General features: G+C 40.0%; 1 protein-coding gene across 1 annotated transcript in view; it reads right to left on the bottom strand.

Annotated features, from left to right (window-relative positions):
* alk (ALK receptor tyrosine kinase) overlaps positions 1–27028 on the bottom strand; it is a 414012-nt gene that overhangs the window by 205220 nt on the left and 181764 nt on the right. The window contains exon 3 of the mRNA XM_031757275.2: positions 24226–24381. Within this exon, the coding sequence (XP_031613135.2) occupies positions 24226–24381 (156 nt within the window). The remainder of the gene's footprint in view (positions 1–24225; positions 24382–27028) is intronic.

A 27028-nucleotide genomic window follows, 5' to 3' on the forward strand; every position in this document is an offset into this window, starting at 1 on the left:
TCTGGATAATGACACAAACTGTGTGGCGCTTCACTTTTAATAAACTAAAAGACATAAATCAGGTTATAGGATCTGTAGTGTTGTTTATTTATATTATGGTACTTATCATTTGTGATATTTATTACTGTGTGCATACTTTATTAGAAGAGAAAACAAATCTCTTCCTTGCAGGCACCATCGAAGAAGAAATGCTCAAGTAACTATGTAGCACGTAAACAATCCAATTCCGCAACACAATGTGATGGGGGAATCAGCTGTGTTTTGCTGCCCATTTTATTTCGAATCTGGCGCGAACCAGTGAACCAGTTCCCGAATCAGTCACGTGGTACGGACTGCCCGCGAAGCCTCGAACGTCACTGCATACGTAATCAAAGCAAGCCTCGATACGCGCTTCACAGACACGCCCCCGAGATTACCCGAAGCGCAATTCGAAGCTTTGACACACAGGACACATCACTAGTAGTCACGTTGTGATACATGAAAAAAATGTTTTTTGAGTAACATGTTTTGTGTTTCTTTACATATTTTACTTTTCCCAGTGGATGTAAATGCAAATCTGGACGAAACTGTGAATATTTGTCATTTTTATCAAAAGCAGATTATGACAGATGCTCAAAATGAGCAACCAAAAAAATGTTGTTCAATGGTTTCATGTATTAGGTTTAGAATCCCAATTACAAATATGTAGTCATGTTTTTCTGTGCATTTGTGTGTGTGTAAGCTTGGCAGGGGGAGTCAGAATGTTCACACTCCCTGTCACTGTGGACCGTGGTCTGTTCCACCCAGATTAGCTGTGATCTTAACGAATCCTGCCTGATCCATGCTGCCGTGGTCTCTAAACACGCTCTCATCAAGTTTTTAGAACCAATTCAAAGGATTGCATTGACAGCAGCTGACACAATCCTGATGAATAATGTAACACAGTTCACGAAAGAACATTAACACAGTATAATCTTCAGAAAACAAAACGCATAAGATCCATCCCTGTAAGAGTTTGTTGTTCCTGGTAGTAGAATCACTACCAGTGTTATTGAAAATCCACATAATTTTCTTTTGCTTTAAATCTGACCTTTGTACTGACAATGCATCTATCCTAGGTCTCAACCAGAGCAGTATAAAAAATAAAAACACCTAAACAAAATTAATTAATTGAAAAAGTTGCAATGTTAAAAAAACTCAACAGACAAGAGCTGACAGTTTATATGGATCTAATTTAGGTTTCTGTTGTTAAACACACTTTCAGTTCATGATTTCATTTATTAAGTTAAAAAAAAAGGGGTTATCCAAGCTTACATGACCCTATGTAAAAAAGTAATTGCCCCTTAAACCTAATAAGTGGTTGCACCAACCCTGGTAACAAGAACTGCGATGTGAAAGACAATGAGTCTTTATGGAGTCATTATGGCCCACTCTTCTTTAAAGAATCGTTTTATTTCAGCCAAATTGCATGGTTTTTCAAACATGACTGGCCTGATTAAGATTTTTCCAAAGTATCTTAATAAGATTTAAAACCTAGATTTAAACTGACTAGGTCAATGCAAAAACTTTTTTTTTTTTTTGAGCCATTCAGAGGTGGAGTAGCTGGTGCGTTTTGGATCATTGCCTTGTTGGATAACCTAATTTTGCTTTTCAGGCATGAATAGATAACTGGACTTTCTCTGGAGCAGAATTCATGGTTCCCTATCATACCAACACTATGTCTGACTGTTGGTATGATGCTCTTTGTATGAAATGTTGGGTTAGTTAGACGCAGATATAACAAGACAGAAACCTTCAAAAAGGTATACTTTTGTTTCATCAGTCTACAGATCTTGGGGATTATTAACATGTTTCTTAGGTTAATGTGAGATGATCCCATTGATCAGCAGTGGTTTTCTCTTCTTGGAACTCTCTCATGGATGCCACTGCTGAATCATGAACTCTGACCTTAACTGAGGCAAGTGAGCCCTGCAGTTCTTTAGATTTTATTCTAGGTTCATATGTGACCTCCAGGATGAGCCATTAATGTGCTCTTGGAGTAGTTCTAATAGACTGGCTACCAATGTTCCAAGTTTTCTCCATTTCTGAAGACCAATCACCGTAGTTCGCTGGAGCCGCAAAATCTTAGAAATTAGTTTTTAACCCTTTCCAGACTCATGAATGTCAATCAAAGCAGTTTCTTTAGATGGAATCATGAAGTGTTGCTTTTTAATATCTTTCAGCTGATTTCACTTTGTCAGGCAGGTTCTATTTAAGAGATTTCCTCATTCAGCAGGTCTGGCAGTAATCAGTCCTGGGTGTGTCTAGTTAAACTCAATTCAGCTTTCGAAAATATGTGATTGATCACAATTAATTCAAGATTTAGGCAGAGGATCAAATTACTTTTTCGCACAGAACCAGCAAGGTTTGGATAACTTTTTTTTGAAAACTAAATTTTGTACTTAATTGTTTCAGATCATCAAACAAACGTGATTATTAGAAGAAGATAACTCAAGTAAGTGTGACAAATGTGCAAAAACCTAAAAGATCAGAAAGGGCGTAAATACTTGGTCAGGGTACTGTGCTATGAGGATGTGAGTACAGCAATCTACGTCTGGCCTTCATGTCCTTTCACAAGACCTCCCTTTCAGTTCTGTGTCCTTCAATAGATTTTTCATCCCTGAATGCCTCTGACTGAACTGAATGGCCCATATCCATTTCAGTATCTTCTTTTTTTACTTATTGTGGGAGCCTCCATCTCTGTGTCTGCTGGCTTTTCTCTCGCAGACAAAATGCTGGATACTTAAATACAATGAAGACGAAGCACCAAGTCTATTGGGGATGTAGTCATTATATCAAAAGAACATGATGTTCAAGCATGTTCAAACCAAAACACACATTTCCTTTTTTGTACCAGCACAGAGTGATTACTGAGCCTGTGGCATTTTCAAATGTGCTTAAGTAAGAACACCAAACATAACTCCAGCAGCCAAGCTACAAACACTGTTTAAAAATGGCAAAAATGATTGTACATTTGGATGCAATTTGTGTTTACAACATCACAATCAAGCAATACTATTGTTATCTTCCATCTGCTTTATACTATAGTGTTTCAGGCTGCTTCACTCACCACTCAAAAAATATAGGAATCATGTAATCACTATGTGAAGTATCCCTCACTGTTATGACCATTTTGGCATAAAGTCACAAAGAAAGTATTTATATGATTTCTTTATCTAAATATCTGATTAATCTCTGCCATTAAATAACACGATTTAATAAATCAAAGTAATGTGTGTATTACAAGGCTCCCTCTTGCACTAAAAGATAACAACAATGGGAACAAAAAGGCTAAATACTGAATGTTCTTCCTACTGTGGGTTAGGGTTAGCAGGGATTTGTTTCACTGCCAACTGATCTTATTAATCACTTCATGCCACAATCATCGCATCAAATTGGATGATTAAACCATTTGGATCACTTTACTTTTCATTATCAGCTCGGTCGTCTCTCTTTGTCTCCATTAGAAATGAGAAAAAAAAAAAATCTGTTAAGACTGCAATTAAAAGCTGACCTGATCAGACCCTACATACCACGGAAACGTGATTGTAATTCTGCTACATTGTGGGGGATTGTTAAAAATTTTATCTTAGTGATAATACAGGGAAAAGAGGAACTATAAATTTCAATCAATACTGATGAAAAAAAAGATTTTTGCAATAACAGTGCTGAATGGAAAGGAAGTAAAAACTTTCCTTGAGAATCCCAGTGCAAACTTAGAAAGCTATTTTAAAGCTACAATTAAGATACTTAATTTATTGGTGTGATCCATCGTATGAAGCAAAATGGAAATATTTAGATGTGACGCAATTAAAATTACCACTACAGACAATATTAGGAGATAAAAAATTATATTTGGAACAGAAAAACAATTTAAACGAATGGACTAAAACTCCTTTAAAGATATGGTTTGATGAATGCGAAAGCCTTAAATCAGGAGCCGGCATCAAACAACTCAGATGGGTCACATATGATAAGGAATTTATCCCTGCACAATTAGATAGACGTTATACAACTTGGTTAACAAGGGGGATTGGACCATTTTGCTCATTGTTAGGAAAAGAAGGATTACATAGTTTTGAAAAATTAAGAGACACCTATGGTTTGGAAAACCAAGATTTTTTCAGATATCTCCAAGTCAGGTCCTATTTCAATAGTAACATAAAAACTACAGAAGAACATAGTGAAGGCCTAGTTCCCCTTATAAAAGAAGCTTATAAAGGTCAGATTAAAAATAAATTGATAGCTAAACTTCATCGGAACCTACAATCACTCAAGGATCAATCAACCGATTATATTAAAATTAAATGGGAGATGGAGGCTAAAGTCCACATGTCAGAGGAAAGTTGGTTAAATATACGTGGAACACAGATGAAAACTACTAGTTTGGGTTATTGGAGGGAATTCACATGGAAAAATTTTATTAGGTTTTTTATAACCCCCCAAATAAAATACAAACAAAAAGGTCAACCGACAGATGGATACTGCTGGAGAAACTGTGGGGAAAATATGGCAGATCACTTTCATATATTTTGGAAATGCCCAATAATCCAACCATACTGGAGTGAAATGGTCGAATCAATTTACTTGGTGACTGGTCTCAAATTAAATTTGGATTTCTGTACTGAGTATTTGGGCGAAGGGACAAATATTTGATAAATATCCTGTTGGGAATGGGCAAAAAAAGCGCTTACCAGGAAGTGGCTGGAGAAAGAGCCCCCAACAAAGAAAGATTGGATAGGAATAATGGAGGAAATATATAGAATGGAAAAACTCACATCTCTTTTGAACCTCAAAATGGACCAATTTCATAAAAACTGGAGGAAGTGGGAGAGATTTGTTGAAGGTGGTAATGTGGGATGATGGGTGGTGGGTTATATAACCAGAGTTTAGCTAAGTATTTTCACGCAACCACTGGAAGAAGAAAAGCCTGCTAAGGCCGTGGCCACTGTTTTTAGAAGGCAGCTCAGAAAAAGACTGGAAATAGCCTTCTGAATATCACCAGGGGTGGACTGTAAAGTGCTACGTGGACAGTAGCAAAAACCTGAAGACATGGGACCTGAACAGAGGTGGAGGGTAGCTCCCCCAGACCGGGTAGATCTGAGGGTTTCACTGTGCCAATATGTCATTGTCAGTGTGTATTATGTTTTTTTTCTTTTTTTCTTTTGTTTTTGGTTTTTTTTATGTGGATGATTGTCAAAATTATAAAACTTTCATTAAAAATAAAGTATATAAAAAAAAAATCCCAGTGCAGAAGCAGAACAGTGTATAGCGAGCTGAAGCCACAGTTTGCAGCTCATCTTTAACAAAGGGTTGGAAAAAAAGCATTTTTTCTAAATAACTTCCTGTAATCCCATCACAGCAGAGTGGCTTAAACAATTAGCAATAACACAGTGTCTCACAGTTCCAGTAAATTAAGGTCAATCATAATTATCATGCAGGAAGATTAAAATGCTTCTGAATTAATGCAGTTAAGTTTCCAGCGATTTTTTTCTGCTTTTTTTCTTGTTAGTCATGTGATAACCATCAGTAAAACCAGTTAGCCTGATAGTGAGTTGTTTCATTTTAATTGCAGTGGGCAAAAAAAACTGAAGTCGGTGGTTTGGAAGAAAGTGAAAGACATAGTGGCTATGTTTGTATTTACTGATCATGAATAACTAAGAATCGATTCTGAATTGAATAATCTCTTAGCTAAAGATTCCTGACAGCTAATAAAAAAATAATAATTTTTGAAATGCATAATATATGATTTCCTCCCCTTCCTGGATAGATGTGTGCATCCTACAAACTGACCTTAAAGCACCCTAAAACTCAACATTTAATAAATGGAGACTAAAATAACTTTACAAAGTCCAAAAGTGGCCAGGCCAGTTTCCTTATTTTAGTTTGATTTTTAAGAGTTTAGTATGAAATGAATAAAACTCTCTTCACTCTTCTAGCTAGGTGTGGTTTATCTAATACTGACAAGTTTTTTAAATATATATAGTTAGAAGGATTGCAGCGTGATGACTGAGTGATTTATGTTATCTCCATATCAGACCCTTGCGAGTCGTGAGTGTCAGCCTAGTTTGAATTTAAATATTTGTTTAAAAGGTTGCATTTAGTGTCAGCACTCTATAAGGATGTGTTTAAAATCCCCTTTTTAAAGCTAAAGAGGAAAGCAAAGGATTACATATCCACAGATGAATGCTTTAACCCTGAAGTGCAGCAAAAGACAAAAAGCATTTCCATGAGGCTGGGCTCAATTACAGCCACAGGCAATGGAGCCCTGCTGTCTTCCATACAGTAGAATAAGCGGTCAAAGTACAGAAAATTATAAATGGAATGTGAAACTTGCACAGCACAGAGGCTGCAAGGGAGACCATACTGAGAGTGGACAAGTGTAAGAGCTGGAGTTCCCTTCAAAATGTAACCTTCCACTAGTGCTGAAATGCCAGTGGATTCTTTCTTACCAGGGTGCCTGTAATCATGGTACAGAGGGGTGCAGGTCAGTGTGATTAGCAGCACACATTTACAGTCAGTACAGTGTACAGAGTACCACTGTGCTACAGTTGGGAACCTTGGTTAGAGGTATAGATCATTAGAGCTCTGCAGTAAAACAGGCACAGTTTACAATCTAGTGCAGTGGCCTAATATTCGACCGTTCATTTGAGGCCTTAAATATTTGCTGCTACCAAATACGACCAAATTTCAAGAGCCCCACCCAAAACAATGGTATTCAAAATAGTACCTTTAACCTTTAACTAAATATTTTATTACTTATTTATGTTACTATACAAACATAAATTGCTGGATTCGTTTATCATCTATTAGCGTAATTTTGAGGCACTTGCGTCATGCCATCTTGTACAGCTTTTACTTGGTGGTAAGAGGAATTATATTTTACTTTTACTGCACTGTCATAGCCATGACCTAAAGCTGGTTTTTTTTGTAATTTCACAGTTTAATACATTCTATTTCCCTGCATTTTAAGCATTGAAGTACAGTGATTGTGTGGTTCAACCTACACCTCAATAGTGCGCCTGAGTACCTCCTGTATAGAGACAGAGGGAGCTCAAGGTGCTCCTGTTGCTGTGTTAACACTAAGCCTTTTGTATAGATGTGGGGTATGATTAAATTAGAATCTTCTTTCTCCACCTCTCTAATGTGTTTGTCAAGCTTGTGAAGCATCAAAAACATGGCCGTGTTCGAAAATCTCAAGAGAGAAAGGCACTCAGTCATGAGGTGGCAAGCCCGTCTATGATGTATCGAACAACAGCGTCCTTAGACCATTTTACTGTGACTACTGACTGGCAGAGAACAGGATCTTCTCTTTCAATTTTTTTTTTCATGAGTTTATTTCAGAGTTTCATATTTCAGAATAATGTATCAACTATGGATCTTAAAATACCCAGTTTCCGTTTGGCCAATCATCCCTTACAGCCTTTAGATCCTTAGAAGTTTAGTTCTGAGCACATGTATGTGTGTATTTGCAATTTCACCACTGACCTCAAACTTGGGCAACATCTGTGTAAAACTCCCCAGACACTAAAGTCAAAGATCATCACTGGTGATAAGAACAGTGGAAAAGGCCATAGCGCCCAAGCCCTAAGGCATGCATCAGGTCAGGACTGTGGCCAGTAGCATGCTCATCCTTTTTTGACATTCATAGGACTGCACACAGTAAATACTATCAACTCCAGCTCGACTGGAATGTCCTGAGGCATCATAGGAGGAACACTTGGCGCGAAGGATATTAACTATGGCTTGTGCCAGCTTTGCATTGTGTGTATTTTTTTTTTTACAGGACACTGAAAAGGCAGTAGACACCAATATAACCGTTGCTTACCACTGCATGTCCTACTTGCTAGATTTGGCTCCCTGCAACCTGCATCGCTTTGCCTTTAAGCGGCAGAACAAGACTTGCAGATCCAAAAGTAGCAAGAGAGACGAGAGAGGCTGTTCAAGACAAAGTGTGAACACCTTCTACCTTCTATATAAGCAACATTAAATGGAAATACGCCATGGTCAAATAAACAAGAAGGCTCCTTTAAAAGAAGGCGGCATGTGCTTTGATTCAATGGTTGAGTGTGTAAATTAACAAGGCTTTACTGGAGGTGGGATATTATAACTTCTAAGAGACTGATCAATGAACACAGAAAAACTAGAGAACTTATCAAGTTCGACTTCAGTATACTTTACAAATAGTGTTCCTTGGAGCTTGTGACTGCAGAGAATGGGCCCTTTAACACAAACAATGCGTCATAGTTTGTTTTGATTCAGGTGTTTAATATATAATGTGCAGAGGAGCTCAGAGGCTGGAAAAGCTGTCTCTAAGCAGCATTTGACTTTTTCTAGCGAAGTTGATGACAGTAAATAACAAACCAGTGAAGTATAACAAATGAGATGCGTTTCTGTACGCATACACAAGCAAGGCGCATGCACACAAACTCGTGATTTTAATTAATTCAACCATGACAAAGTAATTCGACAGAGGAGGGAAGCGCAGTTTTAATGCATTTTTAAAGTCAAGAGTTGTTCTTCTGCCTGTTAACTAATTTTAATCCTCTCTTTGCTTAGGCTAACACAAACAAGTAAAAAAAAATCCATTATAACGGTAACTCTGATTCACACAAATATAATACCTTTTAAAAACAAGCAAGAAATACTAACTGAAGAATCAAATCAAGAAACTAGTCATTGTACACCAGGAAATTAAAATCATTATGAGTTGCAGTTCATAGTCAGTGGAGCCAGAAAGGGCCATATTTAGCTGAGCGGGTCGAGTGCTAAGTAGTTACAAATTGAATAGCATACAAACAAAATGATACTGTGCAATTTTACTCATCTAAACTGGAGCACAGTGCAACTGACCACACAGCAACCATTTGTCAGATAATTCCTGAAAACAAAAATCCTCCAAAAGACAAAAACATAACCAACAAGTCCATGTTTGTGACCCCAATTAGATGAGGTAAGACCTAACACAGAGGTTGCTGTTTCAACCTGTTTTGCCAACCACCTGTTAGTCACAAGAATCCTAATTATAAATGATATTTCTTAAAGAAACTCATCTAAAACCCGGCTGTAACCATGCCTATTTTGATCTTTTAACAAGGGTGTGTATGGCTGTTAGTTTTGCTTTCGGAGCCTCAAGTGGCCATTCACTGAACTGCAGTCTTTTACACTTCTGTGCTGGTTTCATTTTTCAGTACTGCGCAGACACTGGTTTGTATTTAGATGATATCATGATAGTTTTTGATTGACAAAAAAGGAGATCTCTGATAGTTTCTGCTTTTGCAGCCTTAGGAGGCCTGGCTGGCCTTAGGTGCTTCTTCATGTGCAGAGGTGTTGCCATCAAAATCCACTAATATCCAAGACAATTATCAGAGCTAAACATATAACAAACTGTGAAAAATATCATATTACTCTGACGATAAGCCACACTTCATTTTGATGCTCTTCAGGGTTTAATAAGAAGAAAAACCTTAGCACAGCCTTACAGGACCATGGCAAAAGACTAAATCTTGTTAATGACAAAAACGTTTGAAATGTTAAAACTGGAGCCCTTTAAACAACATTTTTTTTTTCAATTTTTTAATAAAGTAATTACTTTCTGCCCGGCTGGTGCCACAAAGGCATTCGTTATGCTGAAACTGATAGTATAATGTTTAATTATTCCATCTATGGGTCACTTCACCAGCACATTTATTTCTTCGCTTCTGGACTGATTCTTATAGGTGATAGACTCTCAACAGTAGTCAAAATCATTTTCTTTCATTTTTCCAGTCTTTGCATTTAATCTTACCTTCTTTACAAGCTTGATCACTTATGAAATCTGCTCTTATTTTTGAAACATTTGTCTGTGGGGCTGTTATCTCCCTTCCCCTGCATTCCTTATCAGTGGTGTTATTACACTGTTTTTTGCACCGCGAAGGGAAAGAGAAAAGTCAGTGAATTCAAACAGTTTCAGATCACACTGCCGTGCTCCCTAAAAACAGACCATAATTTATCGGCACATTCACTATGTGAAAAAAAAAAAACCTTTGGACTGGATTGTAATATCATGAAACGATGACATCCAAACAAGGCAGCATCTTTTCTTCTTTTCCCGTTTTTCTTTATACACTTAGTGACACACAAGTAGAGATTTTTAATTTTCATTGGATTTTCACTCTAGTTTATAAAGCTGGATTTTTTTAAAGCTTTATTTTGCTTTTTAGAGTAAGAGGAGTGCAACATTTTGCTGTTGAAGATAGTAAACCAGGGATGAATAAGCTAGGCCAAGGGGTAACATTTGTCACTGAGCTTATGTGTCTTAATCTTTGCTTCGAAATGAGAAGGGAAAATGTGTGAAAAGCACGAGACCTGCAAGCAAGTTTGGAAACGTAGAAAGGTGTCTGATGTGAGATGCTTCAAAGAAGCAGCAGGAGAACTAGAGCAAAGTTAGAACACTGTTCAGCGAGACACCTGTGAAGCCTTCGGGGAGTCACCATCAAGAAAGCTCAATTAATCAAAGGTAATACAGCTGCGGTGCAGGTGGAAGACTAAATTAATTCTGGCAATAACCCTACAGGCATCTAACACCCCAACATGATTTCACCACAGACCTCCAGGAAGTTTTCTCATCTGCTGCTCACACAGTTTACCTCAATAGTATAAACTGGCAAAGCTCTAGTGCACATTTTATGTAAGTCCAGGTAACTCAATGGATGAATGAGAGTCTGAGCCAGCTTACCCCGTGTTCAGGTCAGGATCAATGAGCAGACTGATTGAGTAAGCGCAGATATCTTGGCAGCAGGCAGGATATGGGTATGGGATTGCGTATGGAAGACACCGGCCTTCAAGAAACCAATCAATCTGACTTTTAAGAATCGATGATCCACTCAATAGTAAATGAGGAGCATCTGCCAGTTAAAATAAGTCAGCCTACTATTATAGAACTTCTCTGACTTTATAGCAAATAAATAGAGGACTTACCGATTTAACGGGGCTCTGATTTTTACTTCTACTGCAAAAATGGGGGGGTTCTCTAATGCTCATTAAACATGCTACCATTAATCACAGTGTTTTGAATGTTGTGGTATTAAAATAACTGCCGCCATGTACTGACTTAACGGTCAAAGCAACCATATTATCATGAGTTTATAATGCGTATCACAAGGGGCAGTAAAGATAGATTGGCTGGATAATTTTAGGCTTCTGGTCCCTTAAGGCATTTATAATAAGAATCACAGGGGACAGGCTCAGTTACAAAACAATATACCTATAAATACGTACACAACACAACACACGTCAGGATGTCAGCCACACAGCATAAGTATGCTAATTGGATAGTCCACGGACTGTATCCTAATTACATAAAAATGAATGCTGAGATAATGAGATTTTTTTTGTGTTTGAAAGGTACGCTGTACTTGTAATTGCTTTCTTATGTTTTATTTGTCTTTTAACTGTAGTTCATTAAACATGCAGGAGTGAAAGAATAGAGAATGGCAGCATCTTCTTAGCTTATGCAGGTAATTATTATCCAGGGAGATAGTTTGCCAGGAGTGCCAGCCTATGATTAAGTGAGGAGCTGATGAAGTCAACAGAAGTCAACAAAGGATGCATGAATGTTTCAACGTTAAAGGTTTCTTTCCTTTTTCTGCCTCACAGTACTAACACATAATATGGCCTATTACTCTATAAATCGTTTTGCAAAAAATATCAGCTTCCCACAAGGCAGCCAAGCAATTTCAAAGCCATGAAGAGGTGATGAGGTAATTTTGATGTTATAGTCGGCCAAGGCAATTAACTTGGCCAGAGCAAGAATATTCTATTGAAACAACATGTCAAGTAAAAAAAAATGGTGAGCTTAATCTAGCACCGATACACTCTGTTGACCTTGCTTTTATAGAGCAGGGCAGTTCATTATAGAAGCAGGGTCGAAGGTGGGTCATTTGCTGGCATATTGACAACGACTGGAACGATTGTTGGGTTGGACATATTTGACAGTAAAGATAGAAGGGAAACGGCATACTCAGTGGACCAAGACTTCAAGGTTAGCATTTAAAAAGTGGTATTTCAATGCCTCTCTGGGCTTGATGACGCAGTAAATTCTAGGTCCATAAAAGCCCTCAAGGTGTACTCATTGATGAAAACAGAAACACAACCTTGTCTAATCTTTAGCAGCTCATTAGCAGTGAGTTATCAAATAGAAAAACGTGGTGGTTAAAAATGAAGCAGTCAGAAAGGACTGGAGGGGCTGGGAGGAAGACCTCTCTCCAACTTAACAGAGTTCTCTTGCCAGTCCTAAGGACTGTGACATCACGGCGAAGTGGAAAAAAAAATACAGACATTTAATGACCACAAAAAAACAAACAAACAATACAGCAGAAGAGTAAGGCATTCCCAATTAATTTTTGGAAAATAATGATTTTAAACATGGAATCACAATTTAAGATATAGCTAATATATATATGAAACTTCTTTCGGCTGCTCCCAGTTTCACAGCAGATGGCTCCACATCTTTGATTTGGCAGATTCCCATTTTGCACTCACATACAGAGCCAGTATCTTACCTTTATTGTATGTTTCATTGTGTTTACCCTCCTATATCCAAAAAAGCCTTCTACATTTCACACATTGCCTTTCTTGTTTTGCTCAGTTAGCCATCTAGCCTGTACTCCTGAGCACAATGAGTACTGGACAACTGAACCAACAGCACAGTCCTGCCTGTACCTAACAGTTGAGAGTGTTTTCACACTTGGTTCTTCATGCTATAATCGGCTCTCTCCAAGTTTAGTCCAGTATGTCTATTATGTTTGGTCTGTTTATACCAAACGATCCAGATTCAGTCATTAGGCAGTGAAAGCTACCTGTACAAAACCCAGAAAGTGTACTGCTGCTAAAGAATAAACATCTATTATTCAACATTCTACCATTTATCACACTTTAAAGTGGGTTTTCTACTGTTCCAGTCACCTTAGAAAATTATATTTAAATCTTAAAACATGCATCAGCTTTCATGACAGGTGAGGTGTGAATACAGAGAAAAGTGTTGAGTGCCTTCATTATCTCATAGCAAATACAAAAGAAGCATTAACATACATTACACTCTCTCTCTAAGTATATATACACACTGTCTGACTCTCCCTTTCACTTTACCTTTTTTTATTTATATATGTATAATCTGCTCCCTCTGACATTAGCCTGCTACAGTGTGCTTTGTGCTCTTTCTTTTGACTGCCTATTTATTCTCCATTTATTCATTAATGTTTATGTGCACAACATGAAGCATAGAGTCTAAAGAACAAAGCAAGCTGGGTTCATATATTTCATTTGATGTCACCAAGGTCCCTCCGGAAATGAGTAAGTGGCCTTGTATTACTTTTAACTTAAACTGTTTATATCTATAGATGCTCTTGGCTCCCCAGGTGTTAGTTGCATTTTAAATAGCATGCCCTGATTTTGTGAGATTAGTGGGGGTTTGGAACCTGGAGAAAAAAAAAGCTCGCTTTAATGAAGTTTTTATTAAAATTAATGAATACCATTCCAAAACTAAACTAGATGTTGAAAGATAAAGAGCCATAAAAGGCAAAAAAAAAATAAAAAATTGTTTGCTTTCTATGCACTTGCAAAAATGCCATTTTCCTTTAGTATTATAGTTACTACCTCAGGTTTGAAATGCAACAATAAACCGTCCAACAGTTTGGGGTGTGTATATTTCTTGTCCAGACGAACTTAAGAGCCAAGAGATTGCCATTATGTCACAAATCAGAGCACAGGTCAAGATCATTTCCATGCTACTACACAAAACCCAGACACATCTTTTCTGCACTTCTTTGACTTTCAGAAGGCAGAATCTTTTCATACATGCATGAAAAGAGGTTTTATTAAGAAGAGAAGGTCATGGGTCAGAAATGTCAGTGTCTAACAAACAGTATTCCCACTATTGATTTAATCTGCAACCTATGTGAGCTAAGTTTCCTGGTCAAGCAAACTTTTACCGTTAAATTCTTAAAACCGAGCTCTTCTTTAATTTTAGATAGAGCCACACAAAAGTCTGATAGACCAAGTGTCTTGTCACAGAGGCAGACATTTTTTCATGTGCCCTGGTTTTGCTATACTTAACAGGTCAAGCTGCAGATGGAGGGGCCAAACCCAAAGCACAGTCTTGCTTCAAATGCCAGGGCTATTACATTTCAGCTACAAAATGGATAAGTAGAACAAATTGCCTCTCATCCAAAGTAATGGTTCATAATTATTTGCTCAGAAAAGAAGGGTTCTGGGTGCAGAAAAAAGGCATTGGGTGGCTTTCCTATGTGCCCGGCAAGTGGACCATTGATGTGTATAGATGCAATCTCACTGGGTAGAGGTGAAAGCAACTGTGCAATAACAAGTTTTTTTCTGGCTCAATTTAAATCAAACTTTGAGAAAGTTTATATGGAGTTTCTAATAAAAAAGATCACACACACCATTCTTTACTATTTCTTATCTGGTGGACTGTGCAAGGAGCAGAGTCAACCCAGAGCTTTCGGTCTTTATGAAGAGGCTCAGGAAGGTATTCCCTGTAGGCCTCACTGAGTCATTGCAAAAAGCACTTTAAAGTTTGCGGTCAGTTATGTTCAAATGTCCTCAAGCTGCTGTCTTTCCTTTGCCACATTGCTTACAGACATATAGCAACTAAGCCAAAAAGCTTGTTGCTAAAATGTGAATAAGGACTCAATTGCAAGCCAGCCATTGGGTTAGCCAGGATCACCAAAACAAAACTTCAACTCGGCAGCAACACAGAAGGATTTTAATCTTATTGTAAAAAAGAAAAGGTACATTGCATTGTTATCAATAGTTCTGTTCCTCCTTCTCATGTCTATGGAGTTGCCTTGTGGTGTCGGGCACCAAGATGTTAGCCACTATAAAGATACAGCCACTCAAAACTGCCGCTTTCACCCAAAGGTCAGCCAGTATTAGTTCTCAGTATTATTGTGAGTTCTTTACCTTATAATATAAAGCACATTAAGGCCACTGATTTAATTTGGTGCTATACAGATATAACTGAATTTAATTTCACATTCTTTTGATAGCTTTCATTGTAGACCTCTTTAGCCATTAAAATATAAAAACTTATAGGTAAGCTTTGAAAACATAAATGAAATGGATAAAACTTTACAGTCATGTTGACCATTCAGACAGTTTGCACTGCAAATCACCAAAACTATTTCCAGTAAACAGTTCTTCACTCATCCATTTCAATCTAATGTAATAAACAGATACAATTTCAAAGAAAATGAAATATAGAAAAACAATATTCTTGCACACAAGCTTCCTTAAAGATCCTAAACCCACTGTGAAGGTTATTTCTGAGATGGGCGGAACTTCATTTTTTGCTGTTTGCTATGTTGTTACTTCTTCAGACCTCTGTTTGAATTATGAGCATGTTCTTTGTTTTTTCTGTTAGTTTTCAACCTAATGTTTTGATTTATTCTTTAGATTTCTTAAATCTTAGAAGTCTTAAATTGTGCAAAAGTCTTGAGCGACCCATAATTTCTCTATATTTTGCATAAGAGAGGCCAGACTTTAACCTAGTTTTTATTTTAAGTGTTTTTCAGGCTTTATGAAGGTATTTCAAGTTGTTCTTTGGACATTGGCTAGTTTTTAAGTAATTTTCAGTCCCATCCTCGTACCTTAGAGGGGAATGTTTTTTCAAGCTCTGTTTTAATTTAAGTTAACCCGCCAGTGTTAACTTGATAGATGTGGGTGGGTGTGTAACTTATCAGCTGTTTGGGCTGGGATGATGTCTTTACAAATGTAAGACAGGACCAAACAAACAGAAGCAACCTCATGTTGCCTTCCTCAAAACTGGACATTAGAAGACTACCAAAGAATGCAGTCTATACTACTATGTGAACTCCATAAATGTAAGGCTTTCCTACTTGACATTCAGTTTTTGTTGCTTCTGTTGAAACCTTCAATTTGTTTCAAGAAAGAGAGTACATGCTCTCACAGTTACCCCAAGATAAAAAAAAAAAGACTGATATTCTGATGTTGGAGTTTTCACGCTGAAAAGTTTTTCTCTGACTGAGAAGACCTAAATAAACTAAACAGGCATATTCTGGCTTGTCCATCCATTAAGTAAAACTTACTTCTGCATATTTTTAAGTTATAGTTTGGAGATGTATTAACAACAGTTTTAGTAAAATACTCTTGACTACTTTTAAAAGACTACTTTTTTGTGATTAATTTTATTAAAACACATCAATGGCATTCACTAAGAGAGTTTTCCAGATAGGTAGATATGGAGGGGTTGCTGCTTGAAGGCTCTTATTTCACATTATTAAGAGTTTGAGTGTAATGCAAATGAAGCGCGGCAGCTGAACACCAAGCACTAAAATGAGAAAAGCAAAAAACCCTCATATGAACTTTGTAATAAAGTTGCTTGAGGGTGGTCAAAGGTGGTAGGAAATGTTCTTTTATTCCTCTATGGCACAGCTTTGATGATTACTAGAAACTATTGTGGACAGAGGTCAGTGTGGGTACGCTGACAGGTAAGACGCAACAAAGCCCCACTACTACTATTAACTGCTCACTACCAAGAATACATCACATACACCTGCCATTTTGGAGTTGCCAAGTCATCTAACTGTGAAAATTTTGCCCTTGTCAAAGTCAGGGAAAATAGGCAAGCTTAAGGATATGACTGCTTCCAACACACTGACGTCAAAGCACGACACTTTCTGCCCACCTCTTGACAGCTGCCATTGTCAAATAATAATCAATGTTATTCACTTCACCTGTAGGTGGTTTTAGTGTTGTGGGTGATCAGTGTACACTGACAGCGTTTGCCTTTACCTTTATATAAGATTAGGACATTGGCTTCTCTAAGCCAGAGCCAAGCTCCCACTACATTTTTGCCCATTTATCCAGAATCTTATAATGCTGAGCCCAGCTAAGGAAATTCAGATGACTTCTAGAGTTGGCAAATGACAGACAGCCTCAGGGCCACTCTATTACAAACAAACAAATCAACTGCTCCAGCAAACAGCGTCCTACCAGATATTTCCTCCTGCCAGTCAGCTCACAGCTCCAACTCATGCTTCTCTATTCTGTGTGAGAGAGCGAGAAATCAATGTGTAATCATATTCACACTTTCTTTGGCAGGAGACATTGGGGGCAGACATGGAATTGAGACGACCCACTCTGCACAGAAAGGGGAGGCATTCAAATCATTTTTGTCTTCGTTTCGCCTCTTCTAAAAGGGTCTTGATTTAAAATCTGTATAGCGCGCTACAGAGGTGACTCATTTTCAATCAACCCAATTAGCGTCACAGAAGAAGCATTTGGTGGAGAGAATTTCGTATGGTTTGACTGAGTGGATGTAAATACCTGTAGCTTTACCTCTCTCCACAGTTGCTGCTGCATGTCAGGACTAGTTAACCATCCAATGTGCAAAAACACTTTCCTCTGCCGTCTCACAACAGAAAGAGCTAACGTGTCAAACCAATCCATGATTAGTGCTGATTTTTCTTGATCTGTATTTGAAGGATTGTCTTTTATCTCGACTGCCCTGCCAAGTGTACTATTGCCTCATAATGCTGTTATGTGGCCCACACTGACGCCTCAGGGGAGGAGCAGGGTGCACTGTGTTCTTGACTCACATCCCACTGATGGCGAGTAACATAATGATAATGACTATTTGAGCATTTAAGCCACGTTTTGTTTCACAAATTTACCAAAATGGAAAATGGGGCCACTCTCCACCAAAGCGTAACACAAACTACAATGCAAAGCAAGATTCAGACACCCTTCCAACATACTGGCCTCTGCACAGAACTGAGACACAGAGCTGTCAGTTTTTCATTTGTTTCAAGTCAAAAATATTTAGATCACCTCTCAAAAGCAGATAAAGAAAGACATGTGAACAAACCACAAGTTCTGGGCACTTGTCATTTACACAACGCCCACCAGAGTATTTCTATAACTAAAAACCAGACACGTTCCTGTCAGAGCAACACACCAGCAATGTTTTCCAACACTATCTTGTGAAGAATTTTACCTTTAAACTGTCACCAGGATAAAAAAAAAGTGCAGACAGATCTATGTATTCTGAACTGAATGTGTCAATAATTCTGTTTTTGGGGAGTTAAACTAAATGTATCTGCATTGTCAAATAAACAAGGAATTCTAGTTAGTTAGCCTCAAAGGCTAACTCATTAGTTAGCCTTTAAGGGTCAGTTTCACAGTGGTGTGGTGGTTAGCACCATTGCCTTACAGCAAGAAAATTCCCAACTGGACATCCTGGCCAGCTGTGGTCTTTAGTTGCGGAGAGAGTATCCTGCACAGGGTTACCCTCTGGGTATTCAAGTATCCTTCCACATTCCAAATTGGAATTGGGTTAATTTGTCATTTTAAATTGACAGAAAGCATCATGTGAGTGTGAGTCGGCATCCGTTCCTCTGTGTTATTCATGTCATGGACTGGCGACGTGCTCAGGGTGTACCCCACCTCTCACCCCATGACAGCTGGGATAGGCTCAAACCCCAACACTCCCCTCCTAAACCCTAAATTGGATAAGCGCTTAAGAAAATAACGCATAGGCCAGGTTCACAAATGTACTTTACATTGATATTGGAGCCAGTTTTAAATATGTAGGTATATATAAAATTAACTTATTTTTTAGCTTGGCTAAAAAAAATGTGCGAGATGTAGGAAAGGCTCATTTCGTCCTCCATGTGTGCATTCCTGTGATGATGTGATGTCTGCAGTCACAGTAGGAATGTTCTAGCAGTATTATCGTTTTTTATTCTATTTTATTCTTTGCACAACAAACAGCATTAATTATTTATCACTGTATACAGCACATTGGAATATACATAGAAAAGTATTATTAACCATATTTTCAGGGTTGCTGGCCTTGGCTGCTTATTCTGATAACCTCAGTGTTTCCTCATCTCGTCTCTTAACAACTTAAAGCTAAATACTAGCATCACTGGATAAAAGGCTCTGCGTTTACAAGCTTCAAAGTTTAACATCTTACAGTGGATGAATGAGGTACTGTAGAAAACAGCTCTTGCAATTCCACAGATCATAGCCATTAAGTATTCATCCCTTATTTCCATCTCTTTTAAAAAGTGCCAGTGAAATATGTGGAGACAGCAGCTCACCCAGCTCAATTATTCACAATACGCCAACTGCATTGTGGCTAACTGAGGGGTTGAACATGATTATGCACATATATTTCCTTTGTACTCTGCATTGCCTTCCTTCAATCACGATCAGCTTTGTTTTCTGTTTTCTTGTTTTTTGGTACATGCATGCACAACTTAGCTTTGGATGTTAAATGGGTCATGAAGACCGCTACAAAGATCTGATGTCCCATTAATTATACTGAGGCATATCATATACGTTTTTAATTTAATCCCACTGGTGTTAAGGATCCAGCATCTTTAAAGTTAACTTAAAAAAATCATTCCAGGCAGGATGAAAAACATGTTTTGGTGATATGTTTTATAATCTAGGCCTATTAAAAGTCTATTAAAGAAAATTCTGGTTGGTGAACGTTAACAGGGCTTCACCTGCTGTATTGCAAGTATCAAAAATAAAATAAACAGTAAATTAGTATCACAGTGACAGCACACATTTTGTACTGAAAATCTGGAATTCCTAAATTCTGTGTTTAAATTTAATTTTGATTCCTTCTTTCTTTTATAGTATTTTTAGTTTGCATGTTGGTCAAATATTTATTTCAAAGCTGAATAAGTAAATATTTTAAAAAACATGATTTAACCTAAAGATCAGTTTCTGTATTCTATATTTCTATATTTTATCTGGAAATAAGTTTGTAATTTTAAAAATATGAAGACCCGTATGAAAAGAACATCGAGGGAACAGTTTACCCTGCCCGGGATAGGGTTACCGGGGCCCCGCCCTGGAGCCAGGCCCGGGGAGGGTGCCCGAGGGCGGCGTCTGGTGGCGGGCCTTAGTCCATGGGGCCCGGCCGGGCACAGCCCGAAGAGGAGACATGGGCCCATCCTCCCGCAGGCCCACCACCCGCAGGAGGCGCCATAGGGGTCGGGTGCAATGTGTGTCGGGCGGCGGCCAGGAGCGGAGGCCCTGGCGGACCGATCCCCGGCTGCCAAGACTGGCAATAGGGACATGGAATGTCACCTCTCTGGTGGGGAAGGAGCCTGAATTAGTGCGTGAGGTTGAGAAGTACCGGCTAGATATAGTCGGGCTCACCTCCACGCATGGCTTGGGCTCTGGAACTAGTCTCCTGGAGAGGGGCTGGACTCTGTCTCAGTCTGGAGTTGCCCCTGGTGAGAGGCGGCGGGCTGGGGTGGGTATTCTAATATCCCCGGCTTGCTGCCGGCACGCTGGGGTTTTTCCCGGTGGATGAGAGGGTTTGTTCCCTGCGCCTCAGGGTCAGGGAACGGGTCCTGACTGTCATCTGCGCTTATGCGCCGAGTGGCAGTTCAGAGTACCCAGCCTTCTTAGAGTCCCTGGGGGTGCTGGAAGGTGCCCCACCTGGAGACTCTGTTGTCCTACTGGGAGACTTCAATGCTCACGTGGGTAACGACAGCGAGACCTGGAGGGGCGTGATTGGGAGGAACGGCCTCCTGATCTGAACCCAGTGGTGTTTTGTTACTGGACTTCTGTGCAAATCACAGTTTGGCCATAACGAACACCTTGTTCGAACATAAGAGTGTCCATAAGTGCACGTGGCACCAGGATGCTCTGAGGCCGCAGGTCGATGATCGATTTTGTAATCGTATCACCAGACCTGCGACCATATGTTCTGGACACTCGGGTAAAGAGAGGGGCTGAGCTGTCAACTGATCACCACCTGGTGGTGAGTTGGATCAGGTGGCGGGGAGGACGCTGGACAGACCCGGTGCACCTAAACGCGTAGTGAGGGTGTGCTGGGAACGTCTAGCAGAGGCCCCAGTCCGCGAGATCTTCAACGCACACCTCCGGCAGAGCTTCAACAACATTCCGAGGGAGACTGGGGACATTGAGTCCGAATGGACCATGTTCAGCGTCTCCATTGCCAGCTGCTGCATTGGAGCTGCGGCCGCAAGGTGGTTGGTGCCTGCCGTGGTGGTAATCCCGAACCAAATGGTGGACACCAGAGGTGAAGGGAGCCACCAGGCTGAAGAAGGAGTCCTATCGGGCTTGGTTAGCCTGTGGGACTCCAGAGGCAGCTGACAGGTATCGACAGGCCAAGCGGAATGCGGCTCGGGCAGTGGCTGAAGCAAAAACTTCGGGTGTGGGAGGAGTTCGAGAGACCATGGAAAAGACTTTCGGACTGCCTCAAGAGATTCTGGCAAACCGTCAGGCGCCTCAGGAGGGGAAAGCGGTGCTCTACCTGCACTGTGTATAGTGCTGGCGGTGCGCTGCTGACGCCGACTGAGAAAATTGTCAGACGGTGGAAGGAATACTGAGGACCTCCTTAATCCCACTGACACGTCTTCCGAGGAGGAAGCAGAGTCTGGGGATGAGGGAATGACCCGCCAATTTCTGGGGTCGAGGTCACTGAGGCAGTTAAACAACTCCTCGGTGGCAGAGCCCCTGGTGTTGATGAGGTCCGCCCGAGTTCCTGAAGGCTCTGGACGTTGTAGGGCTGTCCTGGTTGACACGCCTCTACAATGTTGCGTGGAGATCAGGGGCAGTACCCTGGACTGGCAGACCGGGTGGTGGTCCCCATCTTTAAGAAGGGAGACCGGAGGGTGTGTTCCAACTACAGGGGATCACACTCCTCAGCCTCCTGGGAAAGTCTATGCCAGGGTGCTGGAAAGGAGAGTTCGTCCGTTAGTCGAACCTCGGATACAGGAGGAATAATGCGGTTTTTCGCCCTGGTCGCGGAACACTGGACCAGCTCTTTATCCTCTCGAGGATACTTGAGGGTGCATGGGAGTTTGCCCAACCAGTCTACATGTGTTTTGTGGACTTGGAGAAGGCATTCGACCGTGTCCCTCGGGTGTCCTGTGGGAGGTGTTATGGGAGTATGGGGTGTCTGGCCCACTGTTACGGGCCATTCGATCCCTATACAACCGTTGCAAGAGTTTGGTTCGCATTGCCGGCAATAAGTCGGACTTGTTTCCGGTGGGCGATGGGCTCCGCCAGGGCTGCCCTTTGTCACCGATTCTGTTCATAATTTTTATGGACAGGATTTCTAGGCGCAGCCAAGTGGCGGAGGGCTTTCACTTGGTGGCCTCAGAATCTCATCTCTGCTTTTTGCGGATGATGTGGTTCTGATGGCTTCATCGGTGGGGGCCTCCAGCTCGCACTGGAACAGTTCGCAGCCGAGTGTGAAGCAGCGGGAATGAGGATCAGCACCTCCAAATCTGAGGCCATGGTTCTCAGCCGGAAAAGGGTGGAGTGCCCACTCCGGGTCGGGATGAGTTCCTGCCCCAAGTGGAGGAGTTCAAGTATCTCGGGGTCTTGTTCGCGAGTGATGGGAGAAGGGAGCCGGAGATCGACAGACGGATTGGTGCTGCGGCTGCAGTGATGCGGACGCTGCACCGGTCCGTCGTGGTGAAGAGGGAGCTGAGTGTAAAAGCGAAGCTCTCAATTTACCGGTCGATCTACGTCCCGACCCTCACCTATGGCCACGAGCTGTGGGTAGTGACCGAAAGAACGAGATCGCGGGTACAAGCGGCAGAAATGAGCTTCCTCCGAAGGGTGGCTGGCCCTCCCTTAGAGATAGGGTGAGAAGTTCGGCCATCCGGGAGGGGCTCAGAGTAGAGCCGCTGCTCCTCCACATCGAAAGGAGCCAGTTGAGGTGGTTCGGGCATCTGACAAGGATGCCCCTGGGCGCCTCCTGGGTGAGGTGTTCGGGCATGTCCCACCGGGAGGAGGCCCAGGGCAGACCCAGGACGCGCTGGAGAGATTATATCTCTCGGCTGGCCTGGGAACGCCTTGGTGTTCCCCGGATGAGCTGGAGGAGGTGGCTGGGGAGAGGAGGTCTGGGCTTTCTGCTTAGGCTGCTGCCCCCGCGACCCGACTTCGGATAAAGCGGATGAGGATGGATGGATGGATGGATGGATGGATGGAAATCAAAAATCCATTTATTGAAATTAGAATCATTTTTTACATGTGTTATTAATGTGAATAAAAATGATGTGACCATCATCTCACAACATCACTATCCCATTAAAAGCATTGAATGTCTTCAAATACTCCAAAAGCAAAATGCTAAACCCTGTTTATATGCAATCAGTAATGAATTATATATGAATATATATTTTTTGTAATGTCAAAGTAATAAAAAAGTAAAGTAATATGTATGGTAATAAACTATATCCTACTTTCATTTGACAAACTTTGTTTAAATGTCTTCTGATTAGTTGAGTAAGGTGAAAAGGATCTGCAGAGCCGGTTGCTGGTTTTACAGTATTATTCATTAATTAACTGGTATTGTTCCATTAATCTGTGCAAAAAACTGTAACTCGGGCATGCATCTGGATAAATATGCATCAAACCACTGACAGTATTAATGATTTATTTGGCAAATGATACACAGTAATTAGTCCTGGTTTACCGGTAACAGATATCAAAGAAACCAGTGTTATTTTTATTCACCGTCATTGTCCCGTTTCTACAATACCAACTTTAACCAACACATGCGCTCATGCACCCTCTGCCTTCATTTACAGCTTAAGCTAGATGTACAAGACAGACATCAATCATTTCTATAGTCCACTCACTCTTACTGCTTCCTTTTATGAGTCAATACATTTCACTTTTCCAATTTCATCCAACGGTCCACCCATCTGCTCTCAGACTTGTAGCTCATCATAGAAAAAAAAAAAAAACATTTAAGGAAATAAATAGACGCTACTGCCTCCCTCCATTTCACCATCACCTCAGGAGATAAGATGAAAGAAACTGTTTTCTCATCTTCCAAGGTATGAAAATGAATGATGCCGGAGGATATGGAAGATTTGAAGGCAAGGGCCTACAAGATGTCGCTGAATACAGGCTCAGTGAAGTGTACTCTGCTTTTTACACCACTTATTTGTTGGGTTTAAAATATAAGATTGAAAGTGAGATCGTTTAGGCACCTGTTTAAAGGAAGATTCAGGTAAAAATCTAAGGATACATGTCATTACAAATAAAACCTATAATTAAAGGTGGATAATTACATGTTGTTTATGATGTTAAACATGAGCAGAAAGTAGACAACTACATAAAGTTTGTTGAAAAATGAAATTCCCCTGCAACGGGGGAATGTGATACCTTCATTCTTACCTTCCTCCCAACCCTGGGGACTTCCTGCCTTCTTAACACTTTTCTCATTTCTCTCCTCACGCAGGTCCCCTGCAGCCACAATACTCCACGTAAACTCTGGGATAGCCTCCAAGTGCTGGTCACATGCTTTGCTATGGCCAGAGCACTGGCGATCTGCTGAAATAAGAGACATTCACATTAACATATTGGCCCTAGTAACCTGTGCCATTGTTAATATCTACAAAAAAGATATGAAAACATTCATATTAATGGCGAATCTTGATGCCCGCTCTAATGTAATGTTATTAATCTAAACTCTCAGGGAAAGGAAACTGATGGACCCAGCAAAATATTTGTACGAGTGCTCAAATAATGCCACAAAGAGTGGTTTGGAATATAAAACACATCAAAACACCTTGTTTAGTCCGATAAGCAAATGGAACATTTAATTACACAAACTGCCAGGGGAAAAAAACCCTTCAATGAAATAAACAGAATATTCCTCTACAATATTTGTTCTTTTCTGATTGAAAAACCACACTTCTTAAAACCACGGTGCTGCTGCTTTAGAGTAACTCGTGCATAACCTCTAACCCTCACCCTTCTCCCTGTAAAACAATTTTTAAACCAGTCTTGTTAAGGTTTAATGTTTCTAGGTAAGAGAGAGATTTTTTTTGTAATAAATGAGCAAATCTTTATTTATTTATTTTTTTCAAACCAAAGAGTAACACCCTCAATGACAGCCTCTCTTTTGGTGTAAATCGCCTTTGTCGGGCATAGAGTTGAGTGTAGTAGTACTTAAGATGCTATTGTTGTAATATCACAAAAGTCTTCTTAAAGAAATTACTCACATAGAATATTAAGGGTCAGCTCCTCTCCCACTCATCTTTTCTCTGTCTCTATCTGTCCTTCACTGCCTGTGGACAGACCACATGCGGGCTCATCCCCGTGGTTTCGAAAATCACTTTTTCAGAGGACTTGGTCACATTCAGTACTGAGAGATGGGAAGTAAAGTGTTGCTTAACCTTTTTTGATGTTTGTTTTTTTTTATTATTCCTACACGTTTCTACCATATTGGCTTTTTTTTTAAAATAACACAAAAACATAAGAGTGGAAGATTGGGTCAGTCAGTACATGAAATTCAAAAATTTTTATAACAATCACATCAATCCTCAGAAAAAACTATGGTGCAGTGAATTGCAAAAAACCCTGAACAAAAAAAAAACACCTCGGGTAGCTGACAAGGTGTGCTAAGAAAATGGCTTCATTTAAGGAGTTTGTGGGCAATGAGAAGGACAGTGGCTGTAATGGATTTTTGGAGCTAACCCACTTATTTGGTGAGGTTCTACCATTTTGGGGAGGTCTGGAAAAGGTCAATCCTGTTAGAACCTGGAGCATAATGAGCTGTCATGTTTCTGATGCTGTTTGTTTTGGCTCTACAAGAAGGCTTAAGAAGAGCCTATTGCTTGTTGACAACACAAAAAACATACCGTTTCCTTATCTGGAGAGCAGACGTAGAGGAAGATATATGAAACTTCAGAAAGGGATGTCCATGTCTGCTGTAAGCATACTCGTTCTTCTTGACATCAGGTAATATTTCATAATGCATTTATCTCAATTTCATAGCATACATCTGCATCTCTTGAAAAATTACTTCTGCACAAGGGCAAACCTGGTGTCATCTTCATTTCCATAACAATGACAAAAAGGCAAAAAAATAAATGAGGAGTGAGCAGAGAGCAGGGGCTTTGTCATGTGTAGTGAACTATCTAAATGAACTGACTAAATGACAAAATACGTTTGTTAACGGTGTAGTTTTAGTGCCAGAGTCCTACAGCAGGTTAGAGCATTTGCGGTTTAAGTTAAAAATATCAGCTTCAGCCTTTAAAGGTAATTTTGGTAATAAAAAACTTTAAAATTGAATACAGTCTTTCACTACAAAGTGGCAGCACTTCACCAGAAAGTTTTAGTGAAGTCTCCACTTGCTTCTGACATTCAAAATCAAGTTAAAACCATATTCTGTGCTCTTCTGTCAAAATAGTAGGTTGGCTAAGTTGTTTATAACATGAATTCTGCACAAATGTTCACGTAACACCAGCTCGAGTTACCTTGGAATGTCTCATGTCACTGAGTGCAGACTGCATGCTACATTGACTCGCTACAATTCGTGATTGAAAGTGGCATTATGCAATTTGGCTTTATTTCAGCTTCATTAGAAAGGACTCTGTAACACAGTACATAGATTTATTTGATATGGATTCAGAGCTGTTGTCTTAGAATGTTTTAGAAAGTCATTTTTATTAAGGGGAGCTTTAAAAAAGTCAAGAAAGGAGCAAAGAGTTCATGGTCAATTTCTAACAAATATATATTTTTAATTGGTCATCAGTTTTGCCTGTCAATAGGTGAAATATGCATAAATCCCTACACTCCTTTTCTTTTCTTTTTTTTTTTTTTTTACACTAAAAGCCATGTGATCTTTGACACTAAATCCAGCAATCAAGTGATTACTTATACCCTACAATCTGAAACAGTATGGAACTCACATGCATCAAATGGATTAGTTCTTCTACAGCACTTTTCTATTCTACTTGAGGACTCAAAGCGCTTCATACTACATGCCTCATTCACACATGCACTTATTTCTATGCCTAAGTGCTTTCTATCTAACAGCCACACTCTGAAGAACACATCAAGAGCAACTCGACATTCTGTATCGTGCCCAAGGGTACTTTGGCATGCAAACTGGAGCAGCCAGGAATTGAACCAAGACGCTCTATAGGAGGTCATCTACTGTGTCAACAACATCAACATGACAAACAACATT

Source organism: Oreochromis aureus, linkage group 19 (genome assembly GCF_013358895.1).
Source record: "Oreochromis aureus strain Israel breed Guangdong linkage group 19, ZZ_aureus, whole genome shotgun sequence".
NCBI lineage: Eukaryota > Metazoa > Chordata > Actinopteri > Cichliformes > Cichlidae > Oreochromis > Oreochromis aureus.